Below are 20784 nucleotides of genomic sequence, written 5' to 3' on the forward strand. Positions count from 1 at the left end.
AACTGTTGCCCATCTTCGCCATTATCCCCAGTGTATTTATACCTGTGTTCTCTGTTTGTCTGTTACCAGTTCGTTTTGTCCGTCAAGCCTATCAGCATTTTTCCCCTTGCTCCTTTCTTTTTCTATAGTTCCTGTTTTCTAGTTTTCCCGGTTTTGACCATTCTGCCGGCCCTGACCCCGAGCCTGCCTGCCGTTCTGTACCTTGTCACACCGCCCTGGAATATTGACCTCTGCCTGCCCTGAAACTGCCTGCCGTTCTGTACCTTTTGACTCTGATCTGGATTACTGACGTCTGCCTGCCGTTGATCTGTCGTTTTGCCTGCCCCCTGTTCTAGTAATAAACTTTTGTTACTTTGACACTGTCTGTATCTGGGTCTTCCCTAAAACATGATACCAAAGCAATATCTATGAATTTGAAAGTGGTAAAAAATGTCCAGCTCCAATTCTCAGATGTTTACCAAAACAGTGGCGGGGTCTCCACTTTGTTGTTGTTGTTTGAACTGCAGATTGCCCTTTTAAAAGCTCACGTGGAGTCTGGAATCTTAATGATGCTTTAAACAGAACACCGCTGGAGCAGGGCCAGCTGCTTTCCTCATAAACCCTACACTCTCTTACATCCTTATCTCGTCACCTGTCAAAATGTTTATGCCAGCGATATGTTTAAAAAGCCAGCGATATGTTTAAAAAGCCAGCCGCCTTCGTTTTGGTCTAGCTTGGTTGAGCAGGGGGCCAAGATGTAACTAATTGCGGCGTCGCGAAACGGTCGCGAAACATCCTCCAGGCGCATTAATCTCTTCCAGTGTTTGACGAGGCTACGTTGTAAACATTCAATCCCCATCTTTGAACACTTAAGCGTGCATACATGCGGCCGACAGGTTTATACTGATTTGTGCAATATGCCAGGACTTGGCACCGAGCGCAGACTTGGTCTGCATCCCAAATGGGCCCATAGTAGTGCAAAAGTAGTGCACTATATAGGGAATAGGATGGCGTTTGAGACGCAGGCTTGAGGTCAGAGCTATGCGAGTAGCCTTCCAGCAGCAGCATCGTGTTGTACACATGGGATGTCCAACACTCGCTATCTCCCAAATCTCACAGTCGAAGCCAATTTTTACCCCTCTCTGCTCCAAATATGGAGGAATGTGGGATTGGGAGCATCGGGAGCCAGTCTAAATACCTGTTACTTATCAAAGATGGTTTTGATCATCTATATCAGCCATGAGTGCATTTGAGGAATGCATTGTATCCGCAAGCTATAATTTTAATTTTAGTCATTTAGCAGATGTTCTTATCCAGAGCGACTTACAGGAGCAATTAGGGTTTAGTGTCTTGCTCAAGGGCACAACGACAGATTCTTCACCAATCAGCTCAGGGATTCAAATCTGCGACCTTTTAGTTATCACAAATGCACCTGGATAATATAGCCTATGGTTAGGTTTCCAAAGAAGCAGTTGCTTCATATCTTCATTGACAGTGTATGATCTTTAACCAATCAAATGAGAGGTAGAGACAAAGAGAGAGGGACATCGAGATAATTAGAGAGAGAGAGAGAGAGAGAGAGAGAGAGCGAGAGAGAGAGAGAGAGAGAGAGAGAAAGGCCACAGAAGGCAGACCTGGCTCTCAAGAGAAGACAGGCTATGTGCACACTGCCCACAAAATGAGGTGGAAACTGAGCTGCACTTCCTAACCTCCTGCCAAATGTATGACCATATTGGAGACACATATTTCCCTCAGATTACACAGACCCACAAAGAATTTGAAAATAAATCTAATTTTGATAAACTCCCATATCTATTGGGTGAAATACCACAGTGTGACATCACAGCAGCAAGATGTAAATTGTAAATATAACCTATATTTATGTGTATTTATTTTTCCTTTTGTACTTTAACTATTGCAGATCACTACAACATTGTATGTAGAGATAATATGACATTTGAAATGTCTTTATTCTTCTGGAACTTTTGTGAGTGAACATATGTTTCCCATGCCAATAAAGCCCATTAAATTGAAATTGAATTTGAAATTGAATTGAAAATGAATTTAATTGAGAGAGAGAGAGAGAGAGAGAGAGAGAGAGAGAGAGAGAGAGAGAGAGAGAGAGAGAGGTAGGAAGACAGAGAGAAATAGAGAGGGAGAGAAGGAGAGAGAGAGAGAGAGAGAGATAGGAAGACAGAGAAATAGAGAGGGAGAGAAGGATAGAGATAGATAGGAAGACAGAGAAATAAAGAGGAAAGAGGGAGAGAAGGAGAGAGAGATAGATAGGAAGACAGAGAGAAATAGAGAGGGAGAGAAGGAGAGAGATAGATAGGAAGACAGAGAGAAATAGAGAGGGAGAGAAGGAGAGAGAGAGAGAGATAGGAAGACAGAGAGAAATAGAGAGGGAGAGAAGGAGAGAGAGATAGATAGGAAGACAGAGAAATAAAGAGGGAGAGAAGGAGAGAGAGATAGATAGGAAGACAGAGAGAAATAGAGAGGGAGAGAAGGAGAGAGAGAGATAGATAGGAAGACAGAGAGAAATAGAGAGGGAGAGAAGGAGAGAGAGATAGATAGGAAGACAGAGAAATAAAGAGGGAGAGAAGGAGAGAGAGATAGGAAGACAGAGAGAAATAGAGAGGGAGAGAAGGAGAGAGAGAGATAGATAGGAAGACAGAGAGAAATAGAGAGAGAGAGAGAGAGAGAGAGAGAGAGAGATAGGAAGACAGAGAGAAATAGAGAGGGAGAGAAGGAGAGAGAGAGATAGATAGGAAGACAGAGAGAAATAGAGAGGGAGAGAAGAAGAGAGAGAGATAGATAGGAAGACAGAGAGAAATAGAGAGAGAGAGAGAGAGAGAGAGAGAGAGAGATAGGAAGACAGAGAGAAATAGAGAGGGAGAGAAGGAGAGAGAGAGATAGATAGGAAGACAGAGAGAAATAGAGAGGGAGAGAAGGAGAGAGAGACCCCTTGCCTGATGAAAGGAGCTTTGTGCTCCAGCAGGCAGAGCGTCTGTGCAGTGAAGTCATCTAGTGATGTCATCCAGTGATGTCATCCAGAGCAGAGAGAGAGCCACTGGAGAGCCTGTTTGTCATTCTGCACAGAACCCTGGTTCAATTACTGTAGCCTGGGGCTGCCGCTAACATGGGCCTCACACACACACACACTCACAGGTACGCGCACAGCACGCTCAAACACACACAGACCGGCTTGGCTACCAACTCTACCCGAACAGGCACAATTAGACCAAGAAAGAGGCTTGAGCAAAGCAAGATATTAAGAGTTTGAGAGTTAGTCTAAGTCTAAGTGTTTTAGAGAACTGCACTGCAGTAATTGTGAATAGTTTACAGTAAAACTTCAATTAAACGCAGTCTCAAATAGCTGCCTGTCCCTTTTAATAGCCGGGCATCAGCATTTCAGCAAATAAATGTTTCAAATAAATGCCGGTGTGAACTTCAGTGAGTATCGTAGGGCAAAATAAGATAAAGGAGAGCATCATTACCATGGACGAGACAGCAGTATGGTTTGACATGGTCGCCTCAACTACCGGGGGGATACAAGGCGCAAGCGAGGCGCAAGCGAGGCGCAACGAGTGTGACAATGGTGCTGAAATGCGAAATCGGGGGTGTATGATAGGCAGCCTTTGCAAGTCTGATCTGCAATGGATTTTTTTTTAATGATCTAAATATATACCATCATCCATGACGGAGTGCCAGTGTAGGGAGGGGCGATTGAAGGTCTGGCACTGTTGGTCTCTGAAGCTGGGGCTCCCAGCAGGGCAGGGCAGGTTCTCACACAGCCTGTACTGCATCCTGGAGCCGACACAGTCCCGGCTTTTCCCACTGGTCCCACAGAGACAATACAAAACAAAATGCATAGAATGAAGGTCAAGATCAAAGAAGTAAAGCTCCTGTAGCCTAGCGGATAAGGTGCGTTGGACCAGTAACTGAAAGGTTGCTGGTTCGAATCCCCAAGCTGACAAGGTGCCAAATCTGTCCACGTGCCCTTCAGCACTGAATCCCAATTGCTCTGGATAAGAGTGTTTGCTAAATGACTAAAATGTACTCAAAGATGTAAAGTACCTGGGACTACTCAAAGAGACAGTTGTTACAGTGTAAAGTACCTGGGACTCTACACAAAGAGACAGATGTTACAGTGTAAAGTACCTGGGACTCTACTCAGAGACAGATGTTACAGTGTAAAGTACCTGGGACTCTACTCAGAGACAGATGTTACAGTGTAAAGTACCTGGGACTCTACTCAGAGACAGATGTTACAGTGTAAAGTACCTGGGACTCTACTCAGAGACAGATGTTACAGTGTAAAGTACCTGGGACTCTACTCAGAGACAGATGTTACAGTGTAAAGTACCTGGGACTCTCACACTTGCGCTGGCGTCCACTGATGCCAGTGCTGCAGGTTGGACTGCATGTTCCCCAGGACCCCCAGGTGCTCCACTCCCCCATGGCTGGCTCCACTGGCACCGCTCTGCTCACACACTCCCCAGCACGACACCACTGCATGAGTACAACACACACACACACACACACACACACACACACACACACACACTTGAATAAATCACACAGTGTCCAAACCTACAACCCTGTCCAATGACATCATCAAACCCCACTACTGAACAACTGTGAACGCAAACACTCCTGAACCCAACACTAATACAAAACAATGCTGCACTCACAGTGTAACTCGGCCTTGCCGTTGACGTGCTGCTGATTATGTGGCGGCTGATGTGTTGAGCTATGTAAACAGACGATTCAGGGTCTGATTGAACACTGGCAATCTCCCTTACTCTGGTTTGTGCTCATCATCATTACTATTGACACTTCTGTTGACAGGATGGAACTTTCTAACGTCAACTTTTCACTGATACAACCCACCCATTCCAAGATACCTGAAATAATTCAAACACTGCCCTGGAAGAGGGGTCTCACTGTTTAATACGCCCTGTCCACTCTGATGACACGTAACATTCTCCAGAGTTCACTGGCCTTATTCAAAGACCCCCCTCCCCCCCAAAAATATGTTTCCCAAAGTACACTTCGGCGATCAATGAAATCATATTTCTACAAGAGACTGAACTTGAATTTCTACATGGGCTGTTACAGATTATAAATGGTGCATCTAAGGACAAAGTCTTAATAGACTCCCTTCTGTACTTCACTACTCTAATACCCAATGCTCAACCGTGGCGTACATACAACACGTTCCTGGTGGCGTTACTAGCTGGGTTTACGATGGTCGGGCTCCGCGCGGTGCTCTGCATCATGTTGCCTGTCAGCGTGGATACACAAAGGGACGTGGAGACGGTCTGAAGCAGGGCCAGGGGTTTGCCGTGAGCAGCCACAGCTGGACCCTTCCCTTGGCCCACAGGCTGTTTCTCATCTGCCTGTTTATAATATATCTCGGAGAGAGGATGGCTCTCTCTTTCTCTCTTGTCTCTCTCTCTCTCTTCTCTCTCTCGCTCGCTCTTTCACGCTCTCTCGCTTTCCCTCTCTCTCTCTCTCTCTCTCTCCCTCACTCGCACTCTTTTCTCTTGCAGCAACTGCTTGCTTGGGCTTGTGTGGAAAAGATGATTTCATATTTGTGAAGCTGGTATTGAGGGACCATTTGGTAGTGACCTATATCGTGTTGATTGGCTGATTTTAAGGTGATGAAAATATGATGAATTAATAAAGACATTGGTTACGTCCCAAATAGCACCCTATTCCCTAGATAGTCCACTACTTTTGCAAGGCTCTGGTCAAATGTAGTGCACTATATTCAGAAGGGATATAAGCGTAATTAGGGATGCGGACACAGAGGTAGAAATGGATGCAACAGAGTCTACCCTGAAAAATAATCGAATACTTTTTTTTGGTCTGAAAAGCTGTATGCTGTAATTATAAAGTTAAGTTGTTTCGATCTAACAATAGGACAAAACGTCTCAAATAGCACCCTATATAACAAATAGTACACTATACCATTTGGTACAATTTGGGATGTACATTTAGTTTTTATAAAAAAACTTGAATGAAGTCATGTGAAAAAGTCCTCCACATGTGCTACACAAATCCATGTACTGTATGGTAATCCATTGCTGTGGTTCTACCTACCTTTCCAGGGTCACACTCTGTGCCATCCATGGGTGGGTCCAGTTTGGTTTTACAATCCTTCTCTCCATCCACCCGGCACCACAGCCCTGAACACATCACATACTGAAACACACACGCACACACACACACACGCACGCACGCACGCACGCACACACACACACACACACACACACAGAGAAATAAAGTTTATTGACATACATTTTTATGATGCTGTCTATGTTTATTTACTTGAATCACTGTTAAAAAATGTTATATGTGCTTTATGAAGGACACACTGTATAAAAGAGTTTTCAATGCATCATGGAAATAGGTGTTATTGGAAAATGACAAAATAAAAAAGTATTGGCACTCACTACTACTCTTCACAATGATGTCCAATCCATCAAATCAAACTTTATTAGTCACATGCGTCGAATAGAACAAGTGTAGAACATTACCGTGAAATGCTGACTTACAAGCCCTTAACCAACAGTGCAGTTCAAGAAGAGTTTAAGAAAATATTTATCAAATAATCTAAAGTAAAAAGTAACACAGTAAAATAACAATAACGAGGCTATATACAGGGGTACCGGTACTGAGTCAGTGTGCAGGGGTACAGGTTAGTAATGAGGCTATATACAGGGGTACCGGTACTGAGTCAGTGTGCAGAGGTACAGGTTAGTAACGAGGCTATATACAGGGGGTACCGGTACTGAGTCAGTGTGCAGGGGTACAGGTTAGTAACGAGGCTATATACAGGGGTACAGGTTAGTAACGAGGCTATATACAGGGGGTACCGGTACTGAGTCAGTGTGCAGGGGTACAGGTTAGTAACGAGGCTATATACAGGGGGTACCGGTACTGAGTCAGTGTGCAGGGGTACAGGTTAGTAACGAGGCTATATACAGGGGTACCGGTACTGAGTCAGTGTGCAGGGGTACAGGTTAGTAACGAGGCTATATACAGGGGTACAGGTTAGTAATGAGGCTATATACAGGGGTACAGGTTAGTAATGAGGCTATATACAGGGGTACAGGTTAGTAATGAGGCTATATACAGGGGTACAGGTTAGTAATGAGGCTATATACAGGGGTACAGGTTAGTAACGAGGCTATATACAGGGGTACAGGTTAGTAATGAGGCTATATACAGGGGGTACCGGTACCGAGTCAGTGTGCAGGGGTACAGGTTAGTAATGAGGCTATATACAGGGGTACAGGTTAGTAATGAGGCTATATACAGGGGTCCGGGGGTACAGGTTAGTAATGAGGCTATATACAGGGGTACAGGTTAGTAACGAGGCTATATACAGGGGTACAGGTTAGTAACGAGGCTATATACAGGGGTACCGGTACTGAGTCAGTGTACAGGGGTACAGGTTAGTAACGAGGCTATATACAGGGGTACCGGTACTGAGTCAGTGTGCAGGGGTACAGGTTAGTTGAGGTAATTTGTACATGTAGGTAGGGGTGAAGTTACTATGCATAGATAATGAACAGCGAGTAGCAGCAGTGTACAAAACAAATGGAGGGGGGGGTCAATGTAATAGTCCGGTGGCCATTTGATTATTTGTTCAGCAGTCTTATGGCTTGGGGGTAGAAGCTGTTAAGGAGCCTTTTGGTCCTAGACTTGGCGCTCCGGTACCACTTGTCGTGCGTTATTAGAGAAAACAGTCTATGACTTGGGTGACTGGGGTCTCTGACAATTTTATGGGCTTTCCTCTGACACCGCCTATTATATAGGTTCTGGATTGCAGGAAGCTTGACCCCAGTGATGTACTGGGCCGTACGGTCTACCCTCTGGAGCACCTTACGGTCAGATGCCGAGTAGTTGCCATACCAGGCGGTGATGCAACCAGTCAGGATGCTCTCGATGGTGCAGCTGTATAACTTTTTGAGGATCTGGGTACCCATGCCAAATCTTTTTCTCCTGAGGGGGAAAATGTTTTGTCGTACCCTCTTCACGACTGTCTTGGTATGTTTGGACCATGCTAGATCGTTGGTGATGTGGACACCAAGGAACCTCTGTGCTTTAGGTTTCAGACCCCTACTAAACTTAATGTCATTAATCTCTCCTGAACACATTCTGTACGTAAACTGAAGAATCTGTCTCGACGGGATGGAATGCGTAGGATAATGATCAAACAGTAGTTCCGCTGCTTGGGTTTTCATCGCTGATGACTCTAAATCATTGGCCACTTTAATAAATGGATCACTAGTCACTTTAATAATGCCACTTTAATAATGTTTACATATCTTTTGTATATACTGTATTTTATACCATCTATTGCATCTTGCCTATGCCGCTCGGTCATCGCTCATCCATATATTTATATGTACATATTCTCATTCCATCCCTTTAGATTTGTGTGTATTAGGTAGTTGTTGTGAAATTGTTAGATATTACTTTTTAGATATTGCTGCACTGTCGGAACTAGAAGCACAAGCATTTCGCTACAGTCGCATTAACATCTGCTAACCACATGGATGTGACCAATACAATTTGATTTGATTTGATTATTTGGATGTATCAGGATTGGGCGAAGGTCACAGATTATTTGGATGTATCAGGATTGGGCGAAGGTCACAGATTATTTGGATGTATCAGGATTGGGCGAACGTCACAGATTATTTGGATGTATCAGGATTGGGCGAAGGTCACTGATTATTTGGATGTATCAGGATTGGGCGAAGGTCACAGATGATTTGGATTGGGTGTAGGCGGTGCTTAAACTTCGACTGCTTTGCGTGTGTGGTGAAATTAGCAAAAGGGGGGCCGGGGAGCCTCAGGCGATGCTCCTCAGCCCGGAGCCTCCGGCGACGGGGGGGGGTACTGTCACGTCCTGACCAGTGAAAGAGGTCATTTGCCATAGTAGTATGGTCAGGGCGTGGCAGGGGGGTTTGTTTTGTATGTATTTTGGGTTTTCTGTTTCTATGTGGGTTTGTTCTAGTTGTCTGTTTCTATGTGTTGGTTTTCATGTTCGGGTATGGTTTCCAATCAGAGGCAGGTGTCTTTCGTTGTCTCTGATTGGAAGCCATACTTAGGCAGCCTGTTTTTCCTTTGGGGTTGTGGGTAGTTGTTTTCCGTTCTAGTCCAAGTGTACCTGACGGGACTGTTGTTGGTCGTTTTGTTTTGTTTTTGGTTAAAGTGTATTCATTAAAGAATTAAGAATGAGCACTATCCACACTGCGTCTTGGTCTCCATTCCACGACCCCTGTGACATAAAGGGTGTAGGGTTTACACAGTTAAAGGGTGTAGGGTTTACACAGTTAAAGGGTGTAGGGTTTACATGGTTGAAGGGTGTAGAGTTTACACGGTTAAAGGGTGTAGGGTTTACACAGTTAAAGGGTGTAGGGTTTACATGGTTGAAGGGTGTAGAGTTTACATGGTTGAAGGGTGTAGGGTTTACATGGTTGAAGGGTGTAGAGTTTACACGGTTAAAGGGTGTAGAGTTTACATGGTTAAAGGGTGTAGAGTTTACACAGTTAAAGGGTGTAGGGTTTACATGGTTGAAGGGTGTAGAGTTTACACGGTTAAAGGGTGTAGGGTTTACATGGTTGAAGGGTGTAGAGTTTACACGGTTAAAGGGTATAGGGTTTACATGGTTGAAGGGTGTAGGGTTTACATGGTTAAAGGGTGTAGAGTTTACACAGTTAAAGGGTGTAGAGTTTACACAGTTAAAGGGTGTAGGGTTTACACAGTTAAAGAGGCCAGATGCACCAAGAAGCCACCTGTTGGGTGAAGGACCTCTAACTACATACAGGCTTTACTTTAGGCAACCTGTGATTCAAACAACAACACAATGGGCACCCCGCCTACATGCATTTTCACTAATTACACAATCGCAACAAACTCAGGGTTTAATGAGAAAAGAAGGAAAACTGACCTCTTGTTTTCCATTAGCACCTGACAACAATAAAACAACACCTAACATTCTCAATAAAAAAACAACTCATTGGCCCATAAAAACACTTGCAGGCAGGCTCTAAATACAGCTTCACAAGCCCAACGGTGGATAAAAAGCTCACGTCCTCTTCAAACCGCTTGCACTCTGGTGGAAAAAAATCACAATGCCATTTAGGGGGGTGTTTGGTTCGTAAACACAGCGGTTGTCATGGTGCCTGATAACACAGCTTAATTAATGGGTTGCTTTTATGAGATTGCTGAGCCTCTGGGGTACAAACGGGTCCACCGCCGAGGCTGCGCCGGCATCTTATCGTGACAGGACGCGACGTGAGGAACCTCGATTGAATCTTTGGTAATTCTTTATTTAATTTATCTGTCATCCGTTTAAAAACTATTGTTGGTGATTCATGGTGGAGATTAAGGATTCACTCAGAGCGACTGGTGGGAGAGTTCATATGGTTCATATGTCTCAGTTTTTATGAATTAAAGCTTGAGTGGTTATCGAAACAGTAAAAACATTCCCCCCGAGACCTCGGAGGAAGTGATTTGTAGGGTTCTCAGAGAGATAGAGATCTGTTCCTTTCGGAAAGGGAGATATGTTCTGGAACTGATGGATGTGGTTGATACCAGTGTCTCCATAGTAACATGGTGACAAACATACAGTGGCAACCTTGCAAGAAAAGAATAATTCTCTTTCAGTGAGTGTGCCATTGTAACATAAGTAAGAATCGATGAAGTCAAGATCGCTTTGATTTCTGCTATGTAGGAAGTCTATTTTAATTTTTGTCATTTTCTAGTCTTAGAAATATGACATTGTTGTTGTTATCTTAGTAAGGGGAGAACTTCATACATAATCACAAATCTTCGAATGCTTATACTAACCGCACTAACTGTACTATTTTGGGCGTAAATTGAGTATATAGTAGGCTTATTGGTCATAGTATGGATATAGTTAGTATGCCAAAAGTTCCCGGATGTCGTACTACATTTGCCAAAATATGAAGTATACAAGCAGTGGACACTATTTCTGTCAAGCCCTGACCATAGAGAGCCCTTGGTTCTCTATGGTGTTTAGGTCAGAGCGTGACTAGGGGGGTGTTCTAGTCATTGTATTTCTATGTTGGTGAGTTGTATGGTTCCCAATTAGAGGCAGCTGATAATCGTTGCCTCTAATTGGGGATCATATTTAGGTAGCCTTTTTCCCACCTGTATTTTGTGGGATAGTGTTTTGATTAGTGCATTGTGTGCGCTACGAACGGCACGTTCATTTTGGTCTTTGTTGTTTTGTTAAGTTTCACTTTAAAATAAAATATGTGGAACTATACGCACGCTGCACTTTGGTCCCGTCCTTTTGAAGAACGTGACAATTTCCTTGCTTTTAGGGCCCACAATGCAATTCTTCAGAAAATGGGCGTGGCTTCACATCGTTTTCAGATTTGAAGAAAATGGCAGAAAATAGCCGAAGTCCAACGAGAGCGGATACAAATTCATTGCTTTAACTAATTATGACAAATGTTAAGAACATTTTGAACAATGTAATAAAGTAATGACTTTCGAATAAGTTACCTTACACGTTATGTTGGCTGACAATTTGTTAGCTATGCTATCCTTACGAACCACATAGCATATCATTACAGCAGTATGTACCAGATTGTTAGTTAGCTACCTAATGTTAGTTATCTACTAATAAATTAAATCTGCCAGTATATTAACTATATGCTATCTCTAACTAACTACCCAATGTTTATTGACTGGATTATTCCTGTCATTCTTAGCTAAGTGGTAAAGTCATTGTGTGTTCTCAATTGACATCGGGGTGCTTCCGTAAATTCGCTCTGGCTAGCTACTCTGATTTCAGAGCACTCTCAAGCGCAGAATAACTGATGAATTTATGCTCAACACCCGTTGAATATGGCCAGTGTCAGTGTAATTAAATTGTTGCCAGCAGCAGCACAGTTAGTCACCAACACTCTAGATAACATGAAAACTGCCTTACCAGCTCTACTAGGGCGAGTAAAATGATCAGAGTGAGTTGTTCTCTAATTTGTGTCTGGAAGTAGCTAGCAAGCTAGTCAACCCAACTCCTCGGCCAGAGTGTCCAGTGTGCGCTCTGAACGCTCCGAGAGCGAAATGAGTGTCCAGTGTGCGCTCTGAACGCTCTGAGAGCGAAAGGAGTGTCCAGTGTGCACTCTGAACGCTCCGAGAGCGAAACGAGTGTCCAGTGTGCGCTCTGAACGCTCCGAGAGCGAAACGCTCTGAATTTATGAACTGACAATCTGACAACTCTCTGAGTTTATGAACGCCCAGAGCGGTCTCTGAGCGCCCGCTGGCACTCCAGATTGAATTTAAGAACACACCCAAAGTCGTAAAAAATCTATCTAGTAATTTGTTATGCTAACAAGCTAGTAAGAGGTTGCATAGAAACAGCATCAACTTCCGGTAGACAGGCGAAGCTCTTGTACGCTCATCTGAAAGGATACCGTTTGTTAACAGTACACTAAAATGAACTAATACTATATAGTATGTAGTATATACTCATTAAGTATGTAGTATACAGTATGTTAGCATGGGTATTTCAACACAACTCTTGTCTTTAATAGGGGGGAAATATTTTCTGAACTCAAAACTAGGTACTGATCCCAACCTGCTCTGTTCAGATGTAGGATGACCTCGCGACGCATCCCACACAGAGGTAACAGAGTATAAGCTATGCGCTTTTTGAGGCCATGCTTGGTGTGCTGCAACCTCATGCATACCAATGCACCTTCCCCACTGAAATACATTCAGTTGGCTCCACCATTTTACTCTGTGCTGCTCAGTGTGAATGCACCCTTAGAAAAGAAATGACGCCATTTCCGATACAGCGATGCAGTTCATGCCTTTTGTAATCAACTCCCATTTCCTAGTGCTTCACTCACCTGCATGTTCTGACAGTGGGAGGCGGTGGTTCCGAAGAGGATCTGACACTGTTCATCTGCCGTGTAGGTCATCCCTGGGTGTTTGAATGGCAGGATCACTGAGTTCAAGCTCAGCGGGTCGGTCTGGAGGAGACAACTACTGGCCTTGGACCTACGACACACACACGTGCATGCACACACACGCACATACGCACACACGGACACACACACACACACACACACACACACACACACACACACACACACACACACACACACACACACACACACACACACACACACACACACACACACACACACACACACACACACACACACACAGGAACGTTCTCTATTGAGTCACTCTCCAATAACCTGGCAAAGAAGTGACTTCCGATTGAGGGCATTTCACGTCACTATGGATTCCTATTGAGGGCATTTCACATCACTATGGCAAATACTATTTGAACCCAGGTCTGGGCTCATAAAGTGTCTCAGAGTAGGAGTTCTGATCTAGGATCAGGACCCCTGTCGATATAATCTTGTTCATTATGATCTAAAAGGCTAAACTGATTTGTGAATATGGGCCAAATTCCCAGCTGCACTGGCTGTACTTTACTACTGTATTATGGTCAACTAATCATCCACAGCTTTCAGCTGTCTCATTCAACCCCTCATTCCTCCAGCAGGTTGGCATTCATTGTCATGAATCTGAAATGAAGACTAAAAATCTAATTTTCGTTTTCATGAATTTTTACAACATAGCCAATTTTGACTTTGCAGCTGGCCCATCTATTGAAAATCGCTCAGGTCTGCCTCCAGGGCAAGATTCATGACAATAAATGTCAACCTGCATTCCTCCACAGCATGACTCTTTTGGCTGTAGTTGATGTTATAAACAAGTCTTTAGACATACATGCGTAACGTCATTGGGGAGAGGAGTGAAACATTGAAGTATGCAGGGTGTCCTGTTCTCTGTGCAAATGGATGACACGTGATAGTGGCAATGGACTTCAAATAACCAATATGAAATTAATAAATATATAAACGTTATTTTAACGTTTAAGTTGGTCAAACTGACAACCAATTAATGAAATGAAATGAATTGAAACATAAATTATCAGGGTGAGAAGGAGGAAGGAAGGAAGGAAGAAGAGGCTAGTTTACCGGAGGAACTTCTCCACGTCGTCACGGCTACAGCCGGACCAGGAAACATCGCCCAGGTTCTGACCTTTGACCCATTCTCCTGACATGATGTGGAGGCCATCCGCACACGACTGGTGGTCGTTGTCGTGACTCACGCCCATGCTACAATCACAGAGAGATAGAAAAAAACATTATTGACTAAGGTTGCAAAATTATAGCCTGGGTACCAGTCTGTTTGTGCCATCATGCCACCCCTTAACACTCCTTATGATGTCATCATACCACAATCCAGGCTAGCAAAATTCCTGAAAATTTCTTACAACTTTTTCCCCCAGAAATCCTGGTTGGATGATTTCTCGAATCAGCAGGGTGTAAACTGTGAGGGAATCCAACATGGATTTCAGAAAAATGTTGCGATACACTATCGACATTATCAAAACCAGAGGACAAAAAAAATACAGCCAACATGGTCCGAGGAGGACACACTAGCATGAAACTATAACCATGTGTCGTTGCCGAAAAACAAGCAAGAACATGAAAAGCGCTGGGAATTAGCAAATAAACATCGGCACAAGTTCACTCAGTCACGGGTATTAAATGCGCCTTGATTCCAGTTGCTGTGGGCAACGAGTCAATGCTCATCTGCTACAGATTTCTATCCAGAGAGGGTAGAGGGAAGGGGGGGATGATGGGTTTCCATTTGGTTGCATCCTCAAGTAGCACCCTAACCCCTACATAGTGCACTACTTTTGACCAGAGCCATATTCCCTACATAGTGCACTACTTTTGACCAGAGCCCTATGGAGCCTTAAGATCTCATAGAGTGGAAATATCTTACTTTAAAAAAAAATGTATGGAAAAATCTCATTTTTAACTGCACTGCCCCTTTAAAGTGGTTTCATTGGCTTGGCTCTCTAGTGCAAATGGGAGACAAAAGTCCAGCAATAAAACATAAAGAAACACTGTTAGAAATTTTTGTGGAAATTATTTTATGTGAGGGTTAAATCAGTGGACCAGGTCATGATTTACTTGAAGCTTGACCCCAAACCCCTCCCTGTCTTGACAGCAAAACCCCCTCTGATATTTTCAAAATATTCTGCACTGCATGTCCATGATGTATTTTAAGTCACTATTCACGTACAAATAAAGCACATATATTATCATAAATCCTATCCCATAATAATAATAGAATCCTTCATTAGCAATATATTCCCAACCTTCAGATCTTAGATAATTCCCTTCATGTCTACATTTGGGCTGGTTTCCTCCCTTTTTTCTCCTTTTTTACAGGATTTCCACAGGACAAAGTGAGACCTCCTGGGCCTATTGTGAAATCGCATCAGTGGCTGGTGAGAAAAGATCATGTGCATCAAGGGTCACAGAGGAGGAACAAAGCTTCTCTCTTGTAAAAACACTTTGATAAGGTTACTAAAATGGAGGTGACTCGCAAGCCTTGTCAGGGACCCAACGGCTCAGGACTAAGCCAGGCCTTTCAGATGCTTTCCTTAAACCACCATTGTCTACAGAGGACATGACCCCATCATTACTGAGGAACAAGTCAAACACTGAGTTAGGAGAGAAATGCACAAAACTCTGCAACTTCTGCAAGTTGTTCAGAAACAACTATTGCTAAAGAATTCCCGTTTGTTTCTCTCAAGTCATCAGATGCTAGCGAGCCTGGAGTCTACATAGGAAGGCTAGAGAAGATGTGAAATTCAGGTTCAGCTCAATATGGAACTCTGGTTTCTCTGTAAACCATTCACACCTACTGCAGCCCTCATCCTCCACATACAACACCCGTTCTGCAAGTCGCATTCTGTTAAAGTTCCTCTAAGCACACACATCCCTGGGTCGTTCGTCTTTTCAGTTCGCTGCAGCTAGCCACTGGAACAAGCTGCAAAAAACACTCAAACTCTCTTCCTTAAAAGACTCAATCATGGACACTCTTACTGACAGTTGTGGCTGCTTCGCATGATGTATTGATGTCTCTACATTATTGCCCTTTGTGCTGTTGTCTGTGCCGAATAATATTTGTACCATGTTTTGTGCTGCTACCATGTTGTGCTACTGCCATGTTGTGTTGCTACCATGTTGTTGTCATGTTGTGCTGCTACCATGCTGTGTTGTCATGTGTTGTTGCCATGCTATGTTGTTGTCTTAGGTCTCTCTTGATGTAGTGTTGTCCCCGCGGGAGGCCTTTTGCCTTTTGGTAGGCCATCATTGTAAATAAGAATTTGTTCTTAACTGACTTGACTAGTTAAATAAAATAAAAAAACATCCAAACACCACATGCAGATAAAGCAGTCGGCATCTGGACTATGAAGCATCTGATTTGAGGGTTAACGTGACCATTGGTTTTTAATCTCAGTTAGTTCTGCATGACTGGCTATAAATCCCAAATGCTTAGAAGAACATTTTGGGTCACGTCTACTTCAGATTTTTTTTGTAGCCGTTTTATCTTATGTTTTAAAACTGGCAAATTCAATGAGGCCATCCAAGCCATTGCAAAGACTGATACTCTTTGCTATTTTACTCTGAGCTACACAGCTAAAAAGACATCCTTTTTGACTGTCGGACATGTATATTAAGTTTAGTCCCAAATGTATAACAGATGGGATATGCCAAAAGCTATCCGCAAGAGCTTTATTTAAATACGTTTTTTTCCTAAATCAAACATCAGTTTTCAACTTACAGTAACATATCAAATGACATAACGAATATTCCACTTGATTGTATATTTTTGGAGCAATTATAGGATGAATTCTAATGGCAGTTCTAGGCCATTATTCATCTCTTGCACATAAGTGCAATATATTAACAAATTATTTTAAAGGTTTATGGAAAAGAAATAGAGTGAAACACAAATTAAAATGTAGTCAAACGAGAGAGATAGAATGAGAATGTTCACAATAATATTTTGCTATTTTGAGTGGAAGATGATGGATGATGCATTGGATGAATATGTGTAATGACCTCATACAAGACAGCCTTTCTTTTGCACCTTGTGCTTAAAAATACACAGTATTTGTTATTAACTGCAGTAGTAAAATCATTCAAATACAGACAGAAAATATTTACACAAGAAGTAACCTAATATCACACAGTCAACCTCTCATTTCATTTAGTAAGTTCACCATTCTGCCATTCTCACTGTTAAACATCACTACGTCATGGCTTTCACCTTCTGAAGACAGCTCTGTCATGTGTCATGCTACGCTAGCCCTCTGTCATGCTACACTAGCCCTGTGTCATGCTACGTTAGTCCTGTGTCATGCTACGCTGGCCCTCTGTCATGCTACGTTAGCCCTGTGTCATGCTACGCTAGACCTGTGTCATGCTACGCTAGACCTGTGTCATGCTACGCTAGCCCTCTGTCATGCTACGTTAGCCCTGTGTCATGCTACGTTAGCCCTGTGTCATGCTATGCTAGCCATGCGTCATGCTACGCTAGCCTTGTCTCATGCTATGCTAGCCTTGTCTCATGCTACGCTAGCCCTGTGTCATGCTACACTAGCCCACTGTCATGCTACGCTAGCCATGTGTCATGCTACGCTAGTCTTGTCTCATGCTACGCTAGCCCCGTGTGATGCTACGCTAGCCCTGTGTCATGCTACGCTAGCCTTCTGTTGTGCTACGCTAGCCCTGTGTCATGCTACGCTAGCCCTGTGTCATGCTACACTAGCCCTGTGACATGCTTTGCTAGCCCTGTGACATTTGCTTGTCTCATGCTACACTAGCCCCGTGTCATGCTACGCTAGCCCTGTGTCATGCTACGGTAGCCTTCTGTTGTGCTACGCTAGCCCTGTGTCATGCTACGCTAGCCCTGTGACATGCTTTGCTAGCCCTGTGACATTTGCACCCAACGGTATTGACTCTGTAATTAAATTCTGTGTAATTTCACCCCAACTGCCTTTGGAAAGTGACTCAAGATACTTTGATGTCTTTGAGTTGTAGTCCGCATCAGCGTGGCCTTTGTGAAACAACTGCCAAGTCATGACGAACGCGAGCTCTGATCTCTGAGCTCATTTGGCAGAGACAAGTGTGCTCCAGGACTCATCAACTAGTTTTCCTGTTCGCTATCTTGAGACAGATACATCACACACAAACACAGACATACACACACACACACATCTCTAGTTTTGTAGGCTATTGGTGCAGGCACCAGTAGCCAACATGTGAATGCATTTAAGTACATGCAGGCAAATTCATAGGAAGACTCGCATCCCAAGACACATGCTTGCCCATAACATGTCATTAACAATTAAATAACTAGTTAATAATTAGCATTCTAGACTCAGATAACCCCATCTCTGTTGAATCAGTGAATCAGCATGACCAAACTGGGACAAGCACACTACAAAGAAAGCAACCAACTTCGGGCACTGATCTCACCACCCCAGAGACTTCAGTTTGTCCAACAAATCTACAGACATACACAGTTGGATAAACAATAGCTTCACACACACAATCCAATAAACAAAAAGACAAACTGGAACAGCGGCTCCAGCCCTGACAAAGCACAGTGGTGTTTTTGGAACAAAATTCAACCAGAGGATTTTCCTATACAGAGCTAGTGGGGATGATGATGACACATCCTCGGAGGCTTTCATAAGACCAGATGCTATGTTAGCATTAGCGGAGCTGCTCACTCTTTTGCTCTGGGGACCCCATGGAGGGCCCTCTAAGGGCAAGTAGGCTCCTTTGACTCCCCATACCACCATGACTTTACTTAACAGCGTTTTAGGGCTCAATTCAATCCATATCGTGGAAGTTCAGCGTTACTGCGTGATTGAAATTTAAAGGAATGTTCAGCGATACAGACTGAATAGAACTCTTACTCTGTTATCAGGGCATAAAATCCAGTCAGTGCATCTTAGCGATCGATTTCGCTGCTAAATTCAGATACAAAACTACTGCGTAAACTTGTGTCGATAGATTTGTTTCCACACAACTCATGGCATTGCACAGCCAACTGTCTATAGTAATTATAGATGTCCTACCATGTTTGTGAGAGAATTAAGTTGGTTAGCCTTTGTGGTGGATATCGAGCTTGTGAAGCGTGAGGTGAAAATTGGTTAGCCTTTGTGGTGGATATCGAGCTTGTGAAGCGTGAGGTGACAGTTGGTTAGCCTTTGTGGTGAATATCGAGCTTGTGAAGCATGAGGTGACAGTTGGTTAGTGTTTGTGGTGGATATCGAGCTTGTGAAGCGTGAGGTGAGAATTGGTTAGCCTTTGTGGTGGATATCGAGCTTGTGAAGCGTGAGGTGACAGTTGGTTAGCCTTTGTGGTGGATATCGAGCTTGTGAAGCGTGAGGTGAAAATTGGTTAGCCTTTGTGGTGGATATCGAGCTTGTGAAGCGTGAGGTGACAGTTGGTTAGTGTTTGTGGTGGATATCGAGCTTGTGAAGCATGAGGTGAAAATTGGTTAGCCTTTGTGGTGGATATCGAGCTTGTGAAGCGTGAGGTGAAAATTGGTTAGCCTTTGTGGTGGATGTCGAGCTTGTGAAGCGTGAGGTGACAATTGGTTAGTGTTTGTGGTGGATATCGAGCTTGTGAAGCGTGAGGTGAAAGTTGTGGGAGAGGAAAAACTTTACTCACTTGTGGCCCATTTCGTGAGCAATGGTAAAGGCCAGGTTGAGGCCGTTGTCCTCAGCTAGGATGCATTTCCTTCTCTCGCTGCACATGCCGCTCAGGTAGGCAATGCCTGCAATGGAGAACAGGGAAAACAAAATGGTTGACATCTCTAAGGGTGGAATCCGTGGTCCGGAGGGGGCTAGGCCTTTTAAAACACCTGAAAGACATTTTTCCTATTTCCTAATTCTTTGTAAAAAATCTAAGCATACCCTTTTAGCTGTCTGTATCCTACTAACTGGTGGTTATTTTTTAAAGAAACTAAATATGCTTCTCTGCATCTCTTCTAAAAATCTGGGTGAAAGATTGAAAGGAATGTGTCTTATTCATTACATTTAGTTCCTGCTTGCTTTTTCATTTCAGCAGGCATGCCAGCTAAAATAGTTAGATAAGCTAGCTACTCTAACTTGAGTGATAGCCTGAAATGGCTTATTGGTAGCTAGTTATGGGGTTGGGAGATTGGGAACCTATCTGGGCTAGCTAAAGCCAACTTCATAAAAATGCTAGGTGGCTAGTTGTATTACAAAAAATAAATAATATACAGTACCAGTCAAAAGTTTGGACACACCTACTCATTCAAGGGTTTGTCTTTATTTTTACAATTTTCTACATTGTAGAATAATAGTGAAGACATCAAAACTATGAACTCATATGGAATCATGTAGTAACCAAAAAAGTGTTAAACAAATCAAAATGTATTTTATATTTGAGATTCTTCAAAGTAGCCACCTTTTGCCTTGATGACAGATTTGCAAACTCTTGGCTTTCTCTCAACCAGCTTCATGAGGTAGTCACCTGGAATGCATTTCAAATTACAGGTGTGGCTTGCTAAAAGTTAATTTGTGGAATTCCTTTCCTTCTTAATGCATTTGAGCCAATCAGTTGTGTTGGCCCTGTCCGGGGGTATCATCGGATGGGGCCACAGTGTCTTCTGATCCCTCCTGTCTCAGCCTCCAGTATTTATGCTGCAGTAGTTTATGTGTCGGGGGGCTAGGGTCAGTCTGTTACATCTGGAGTATTTCTCTTGTCTTATCCGGTGTCCTGTGTGAATTTAAATATGCTCTCTCTAATTCTCTCTTTCTCTCTTTCTGTCTTTCTCTCGGAGGACCTGAGCCCTAGGACCATGCCTCAGGACTAC

At 43.4% G+C, this 20784-nt stretch overlaps 1 protein-coding gene across 1 annotated transcript in view; it reads right to left on the minus strand.

The window, feature by feature from the left end:
• The window catches only part of LOC106571837 (A disintegrin and metalloproteinase with thrombospondin motifs 19), a 117989-nt gene that overhangs the window by 60538 nt on the left and 36667 nt on the right, over positions 1-20784 (minus strand). The window contains exons 8-13 of the mRNA XM_014145308.2: positions 19614-19719; positions 14037-14177; positions 12891-13041; positions 6088-6189; positions 4346-4491; positions 3668-3816 (exon numbers count right to left, since the gene is read on the minus strand). Of these exons, the coding sequence (XP_014000783.1) occupies positions 3668-3816; positions 4346-4491; positions 6088-6189; positions 12891-13041; positions 14037-14177; positions 19614-19719 (795 nt within the window). The remainder of the gene's footprint in view (positions 1-3667; positions 3817-4345; positions 4492-6087; positions 6190-12890; positions 13042-14036; positions 14178-19613; positions 19720-20784) is intronic.

Source organism: Salmo salar, chromosome ssa01 (genome assembly GCF_905237065.1).
Source record: "Salmo salar chromosome ssa01, Ssal_v3.1, whole genome shotgun sequence".
In the NCBI taxonomy this organism is placed as follows: Eukaryota; Metazoa; Chordata; class Actinopteri; order Salmoniformes; family Salmonidae; genus Salmo; species Salmo salar.